The sequence below is a fragment of the Coffea eugenioides genome, chromosome 4 (assembly GCF_003713205.1).
Source record: "Coffea eugenioides isolate CCC68of chromosome 4, Ceug_1.0, whole genome shotgun sequence".
In the NCBI taxonomy this organism is placed as follows: Eukaryota; Viridiplantae; Streptophyta; class Magnoliopsida; order Gentianales; family Rubiaceae; genus Coffea; species Coffea eugenioides.
In genome coordinates, this window is record NC_040038.1 from 597,823 (window position 1) to 605,262 (window position 7,440).

The 7,440-nt window shown below is 37.8% G+C and overlaps 1 protein-coding gene across 1 annotated transcript; it reads left to right on the forward strand.

Moving 5' to 3' along the window:
* Positions 1-1,165: 1,165 nt before the first annotated feature.
* LOC113768019 (alanine aminotransferase 2-like) lies at positions 1,166-7,440 on the forward strand. Its single transcript, XM_027312233.1, has 15 exons — positions 1,166-1,801; positions 2,450-2,500; positions 2,737-2,787; positions 3,071-3,136; positions 3,213-3,274; positions 3,409-3,487; positions 3,569-3,673; positions 3,761-3,871; positions 4,085-4,222; positions 4,386-4,460; positions 4,673-4,793; positions 4,955-5,109; positions 5,591-5,665; positions 5,934-6,137; positions 6,916-7,440. Exons 1-15 carry the CDS (start codon positions 1,514-1,516, stop codon positions 7,030-7,032), a joined length of 1,698 nt encoding a protein of 565 aa, XP_027168034.1. The 5' UTR covers positions 1,166-1,513; the 3' UTR covers positions 7,033-7,440.

Consider the following 7,440-nt stretch of genomic DNA (forward strand, 5'->3'; position numbering starts at 1 on the left):
ATTAGTAATTTTTCTACTATTTTTTATTTGCATTACGCTACTTCCATACAATGTGACTGATACAAAACAGACCAACTATGACAATTTCTTGCATTTCATTTAATTTACATTACTTTGGTTACAATACATGGCTTTATACTACCTACTAACTACCTATTATTCATTTATACTACCTACTAACTACTAATAATGCCATGTTCATTGTTATGTTTCTTCACGATTTACCTTCCCTAAATCCTAACCATTCCACTTATTAAATGATTGCATACCTTTGAATTCCCTTCTTCATAAATATTCATGTGTATTTTTGTTTATCTAAATAACTTCCTATACTCTACTTATTATTTCTCACAAATATTATCTAAGAATATTTACTGTCATTTTTCACTTTTCATAATATTCCATTCCATGTATATATCATTTCTAAAACCTATACATGCACATTACTACAAACACAGATAACTAATTTTTCCCTACATTTACAACCACTGCATACCATTTTCACATTGCATTTGTGGACACGAATGCTTACCTCTTCGAATTTCTTCTATCCCTTCTGATTTGCTCTAATTCAATTCAATTCAATTCTTTTGCTTGTCTGCTCCTCCCACGTCTCTCTCTATATCCTATGTTTTTTTTTTCTCAAACTGCGTTGAAATATGACGAATAACACGGGATCTTTCTTGGCTTTATTTCACAGCCTACTGGAATTAAGTCATGAGCATTTGCTCTCCCGTCTGGTTGGTGGCATTGTTAACATAATTTTAATGCCTCCATTAATGTCTTAAACCACCGGACCTTTCAAAGATCCACTCTGAGGCATTAAATCACTATTCCTAGGACTCAGTATTCCTAGGACTGATGCTTGCTTTGTTGATACATTCAGTCAGTGCATGTATTTAAACGGTACGCTTGCTTTTGCTTTTGGTACGCTTGCTTTTTGTACTTTCTTTACAAACATTTATTTAAACGTGGGCCCCATCATTTTAGGCAACCTGTACCTACCACAGGCAACTTCTCTCATCAAGTTTCTACACAAAACCTCCTCAATTTCAGTAATTTGTTATGTGTCATCTTATCATTGGCTCCTTTTAACTTTACCACAAAAATGTTAGAAACTTCTTCACCATTTTGTAGAACTTACCGTTTGACAATTCCATTCCATAAAATTTGGTCAGACAAAATTACCAGAGCAGCCGCACAGTGGCAGGCACATAGAAAAGGAGCTTTCAATTCCGGGGATTGGGCAACAAGTCAAGAGCGAGGGAGCGAAAGCGAAAGACGGCCTCTCTCTCTCTCTCTCTCGGTCTCGGGGGAGCAATTGAACCTTCCTGGCTACGTTCGTTGTACCATACTGCCTGTACGCTCTCTCTCTCTCTCTCACAAAAACACACAAAGTCATAAGCTTCAAATTCCATAAATTTGGTCAGAGACAAAACCAAATTTACCAGCAGTTCAGCTCAGCGGCACATTGCTTCTTTTTTATTTTTTTTCTCTTTTATTTTCTTTGGCAATGCGGAGATTCGTAGCCGACAAAACCAGAAATCTCGTCAGGAGAGCTTCCACTTGTTCCCCTACTTGCCCCGTATCCCCCCGTCCTCATCACCCTCCTTCCCTTCTTTCTCAACCTACATCACCACCTTTTTCCTCCTCTTCTCCTTCCCATCCTTCGTCTATTACTAGTCCCCTGCGTTTCTTGACCGCCGCTGCTCTCCATCCCCTCTCTTTCCCTGCTTCTCCTAACTCCATGGCTTCCAATTATTCAACCACCCCTGTTACTCTTCAATCCGTCAATCCAAAGGTATCCTTCTTTCACCTTCCCCCCCCCCTTTTTGGCATTTATTTTCTGATTTCCCTTGTTACTTTTTTGCTATTCTTCGCTATTTCATTGCTTCTGCAAACTGTATAGTACTACCTTTTATTTCTTTGTTCTGAATCTGTTTTACCCATTTCTCGTTTAGAATAACTCGTCACACTTTTGACTTTCGACTTTCGTTGGAATTTGTATTTCGGGCCTCGTTTTGAGATGCTTGATCATGTATCCTTTTCAAATTGGCTGTGGGTCCGACTTAATGCTCTTTGTGTGTTTTATTCTGGATCACTTTTTCCGGCAATTGTATTTTTGAATGAATGTATAAAAACGGAGATGAAATAGTGGACTATTAAGTGGTAGTTTGATCTCTCCTGACTCTCAATCCATGTGCCTATTTGATCTGTGCTCACTTTGAATTAACAATACGTTATCTCCTGTAAGTGACTTGGGTACGGCTAAGCCCACTCCATTTGGTCATCAATAGCTTGTGAGCAACCCGGGTTTAGCTTATCTGGTTTTGTCTTGGATTTACAAGTTTATTGATCTTTTGGAGAGGAAGACGAAAAGGTTATTTCTTATTACCTTTAGAGCATCTTGCTGATCTCGTAACTAGACTTTCAATGTTAATTTTCCCAGGTCTTGAAATGCGAGTATGCTGTACGTGGAGAGATTGTGACCTTGGCCCAGGTAATTTACTTAATGCCTTAATACGTTGGCTATTCATCTGTGGAGTCGGATCCTAGTTTAGGATACAAGTGAAAACCGTCCATATCATTACCAATCGAAGGAAAACAGAGATGGGAAGTTATAAAATGTTGTTTCCTCCAGTGTCAATGACTGAATGAATGCTCTGAATGTGATTAACTCCCAAATCTGATACTTGTCATTTCTGAGGAGGCCTTACAGAATGCTTAATTTTGCAGAAGTTGGAGCAGGATTTAAAGCAGAATCCTGATTCTCATCCTTTTGATGAGGTACAGAATTTTCCTCTCTTCAAAGCCAACTTAGGAATGCGTACTGGCAAGCCTTTTGATCATCTACACCACCTTTTATAATGATTCATTACCAAATAGAGATAAGCTTTACTATGTTAAAGATTCAAAATTGCATTTTCTTTGGACATGGCTAATAAGCGAGTCTTTCTCAAAGTTCTTTTGGTTTTTGCTGGTGGTGTCTGCATCTTAACAAGAAAATGATTAATTAATACCAGAATAAATTTTTGAAATTATGATTGCTTGTCCATTAAAAATTTGGCAGATAATTTACTGCAACATCGGGAATCCTCAATCTTTGGGCCAGCAACCTATCACTTTTTTCAGGGAGGTATGATGTATCTTCTTGTATAGATCATGGTAACATTTTTTTTCAGCATTTGTAGTGATCATCATCTCTATATTAGGTACTTGCTTTATGTGACCATCCAGCCATTTTGGACAGAAGTGAGACACAAGGTTTATTCAGGTAAGGAAAGGGTGTATGGTCTTAAGCTTTTATGAGAATTGGAATGTTTAGCTTTCTTGTATCCAGACAAGCTCAAACATAATAGTTTTTTTTTTAGCAATAATTGATATTTGCCTCTTTCATCGCTTCTGCAGTGCTGATGCTATAGAGCGAGCCTTCCAGATCTTGGATCAAATTCCTGGAAGAGCAACTGGTGCATATAGTCATAGTCAGGTAAAAACATTCATCTTGAGTTTACATTAAGTTGAACCTGTATTGTAACTAATTTCAGATGTAGCATTCCCCTTAAACCAGGGCATTAAAGGGTTACGCGAGACCATTGCTGCTGGGATTGCAGAGCGTGATGGATTTCCTGCTGACCCAAATGATATCTTTCTGACAGATGGTGCGAGCCCTGCTGTGAGTACTGACATACTTTTCTTCATCATTTTCTGGATATTTCATATTCTAGTTTTTCTCACTCCCTACCTTCTCCTATTCTTTTAGGTTCATATGATGATGCAGTTACTGATAAGGTCGGAGAAGGATGGAATTCTTTGTCCTATTCCCCAGTACCCTCTTTATTCTGCTTCAATTGCCCTCCATGGTGGTACTCTTGTATGTTCTATTTCCATATTACAAGAAATTCTTCAATCCAATTAAGTTGTGATTAGATGTAATGGTATTTACTGAGAGGTTGCAGGCTATATAAATAAGTACACTTCTGGGAGTGCAACTGGGCAGTTACTCAACACTATATTCAAGAACTGTTAGTCGAATGTTGATTACCATCAACGTGGGTTCTGATGCAAAATTCTTAATTAATTCCAGGTTCCTTATTATCTTGATGAAGCAACTGGGTGGGGACTGGAAATCTCTGAGCTTAAGAAACAGTTGGAAACTGCCAAGTCCAACGGTGTTTGCGTTAGGGCTTTAGTTGTGATAAATCCTGGCAATCCAACAGGGCAGGTGAGCACTGACATGATATTTGCACCTCATGGTGCAAGAAATAGTTTTCCATTTTTGTTATTGGATATTGGAATTTAGTTTTTCTGTTTTGCCTTGTTCAGTTGCTTAAAAATTGGTTTAAGATATGAATTCATTGGTCCAATTTTGAGCATTTTGTGTAAAGGTTCTTGCTGAGGACAACCAGCGTGAAATTGTGGAGTTCTGCAAGAATGAAGGACTTGTTCTTCTGGCGGATGAGGTGACTAGAATGCTAAACTTGTCTACTATTAGATTTGTTGGGTGCTCAAGTTTCTGTGTAGGATATGATAAATTTTCTGGAGCTCTGTTGAAGTATGGTTCTTTGAATATTATCTTAACAGAATATAGAATGCTGGACCTTTGTGCTGTTGAATCTCTCACTCTATGAAGCTTATTACCACGGTTCCTCATTAACGTATCCAAATTCTACAGGTATACCAGGAAAACATTTACGTTCCTGACAAGCAGTTTCACTCATTTAAGAAAGTTTCCCGGTCTATGGGGTATGGTGAGAAAAATATCTCCTTGGTATCTTTCCAGTCTGTTTCTAAAGGTAAACTTTCCTATCTACCACTTAATTATGTGCTCTATGCCTTTATAATGGTTTCAAATGGTTTTTTGGCAATATTTATTGTTTGACAGCTTTTCGTTTTTCTCCTTCCCTGTCTCTCTCTCTCTCTCTCTCTCTCTCTCTTTAATGTGCAATACATTCAGGGTACTATGGAGAGTGCGGAAAGAGAGGAGGTTACATGGAAGTCACTGGTTTTAGTCCTGAGATAAGGGAACAGATATACAAAGTGGCTTCTGTGAATCTTTGTTCTAACATCTCTGGGCAGATTCTAGCCAGCCTTGTGATGAACCCTCCAAAGGTCAATAGCATTCTTTTAGTTGTGTTACTTTTCTTTTTCTTGACCTTAAATTCAGTGTAATACTGTAAGCTTTAATGCTAGAACTTGGATGAATTTAACTGAATATCAGATTCTCCGGACAGAACAATCACAACTGAGATAGAGCACTTTAATTAAACAATATAGATCCCCTAGATAGATGAGACTTCGATAGAGTAACACTATAAGTTTCTCCTCTAATTCAAGTTTCATAAGCCTGAACTGGCATGTTACAAATTAATCAAAATTTCATTTCTTCTGTTAATAGCTTTAAACGTAATCCTTCAGCAATTTTTATCGCACACTAGAGACTGTTATACTGCTCTGTATCTGTAGTGATGTGATGTCATTAGACATAAATAGCATGGGAGAATTGAATTCCTATTTAATAGAATTGATTGTGTTTTCTGTAATCATGCTCCATTTGGCAAATGCTGTGAAGGAAATTTTGTTGATATTGCAGGTGGGAGATGAATCATACGAGTCCTATACAGGAGAGAAGGATGGAATACTCTCATCCTTAGCAAAGCGTGCAAAGGTTAGTTGGAATCAACAAGTTCTCATCCAATGATTTGAAGGACATAAAGATGGAAGGCATCACATAGATAACTTTAGATGATGTTGTGTTGTCAATTCCAGAAAGGGATAGGGATGGAGCTTCCTCAAATGTTTCCTGTAGTGATGCAAAATGGCATAACTCAATGAGTTTTTTCTTCAGTTTTGTTAGAAGAAATATTATCAAATCATTAATTATCTTGATTCATCCCATATTATTGAGCTTCTTTCTTCTTTTTATCCAACATCAGACTCTTGAAGATGCATTGAACAGTTTAGAAGGCGTCACATGCAACAGAGCTGAAGGAGCAATGTATCTTTTCCCCCGTATAGACCTGCCACATAAAGCAATAAAATCAGCAGAAGCAGCAAAAACAGCCCCGGATGCTTTTTATGCTCGTCGCCTCCTTGATGCAACAGGAGTTGTCGTCGTTCCTGGGTCTGGTTTTGGTCAGGTAAGCTGTTGATGAGATGAATTAAGTAGCTGCACTTTGTGGGTTGCATATGAATGTTTTGGGGTTCATTCTCAACTTTTGAGCTGCAATTTTCACATAGTCTGGGTATTTAAAAATTTTAAGCATTTGCTGTCAAGCTCTGCTAGGATGCAAGTCAAGTTAATGTAGTAAAATAATATGGTGCTCCTTGACACTCGACTAGCTCGAGTTTCATGGATGCATTGGCTTTAGCTCACAATACGTACCTGAGTTGCTCAAACTTTAGCTGCTAAGCACCATGCTTGTGCGAACATATGCACATGCAGACACTTGAATTGAAAAACGAATGACGGAAATTGCATTTTAATGCTTATGTAGTTAATTCCTTGATAGGTTAAAGGCCAATGTAGTTTCTTAAAACTGTACCACCAGGTACCTGTTTGGTAGTAATTGACTTTGTTGTATTGATGACTGATTTTGATTTACTAAATACGACTGATTTTTGGGAAATTTGGATTACCTATAGTCCATTTGATTCCTTTGCAATGAGTTGCCGGAGCAAAACTACGGAGATTTCTTAATTAATCTTTTGTGTGCGGATACTACTGTATTCTGAGTCTCTTGAAGTCCTTTGAACACGTGATCAAGAAAAGCTTTGTTACCATTTGATTTATGTTCATGATGCATTTATCGTGGAAACTACTTCCCATTTCTACTTGCTTATTACTATTTCTTTTTCTTTACTATTTTGAGTTGCTTGTCCTTGTATGGTTCTAATTTCTGTATTGTTGTTTCAAAGGTACCTGGGACTTGGCATTTTAGGTGTACCATATTACCTCAAGAAGATAAGATACCAGCTATAGTCTCTCGTCTCACAGAATTCCATAAAAAATTCATGGATGAATTTCGTGATTGAGGAACCATTCAGCGCATTTCATCTCATCTCTGCAAGCAAATCTCAAATGAGGTGAAGCTTGTAAAGTCATCATTGTGAATGTTACAATCGCTCTCCTCAATCTTTTTCAAGGGGATATTGTACGTTTCCCAAACTATAGAGGGCATTTTTGCCAGGCGGTGTTTTTCTTTCTCTGAACAATTTATAGGATGATGGCATGATGGCATAAATGCATGGCATTCAGTGTCGAATGTTTCGTTTACGTACAAGAGGTTTTTCATAAACTGTTACTGCTTTGCTTTGGAAACTCGTGATACTGCTTTGAGGCGAGATGAATGATGCGAAGCTCAACGTTGTAATTTCAGGTTCAGAAGATGTAATGTCTAATAGAACCGTATCGAGTGATATTCTAATCGAACTCTTTTGATC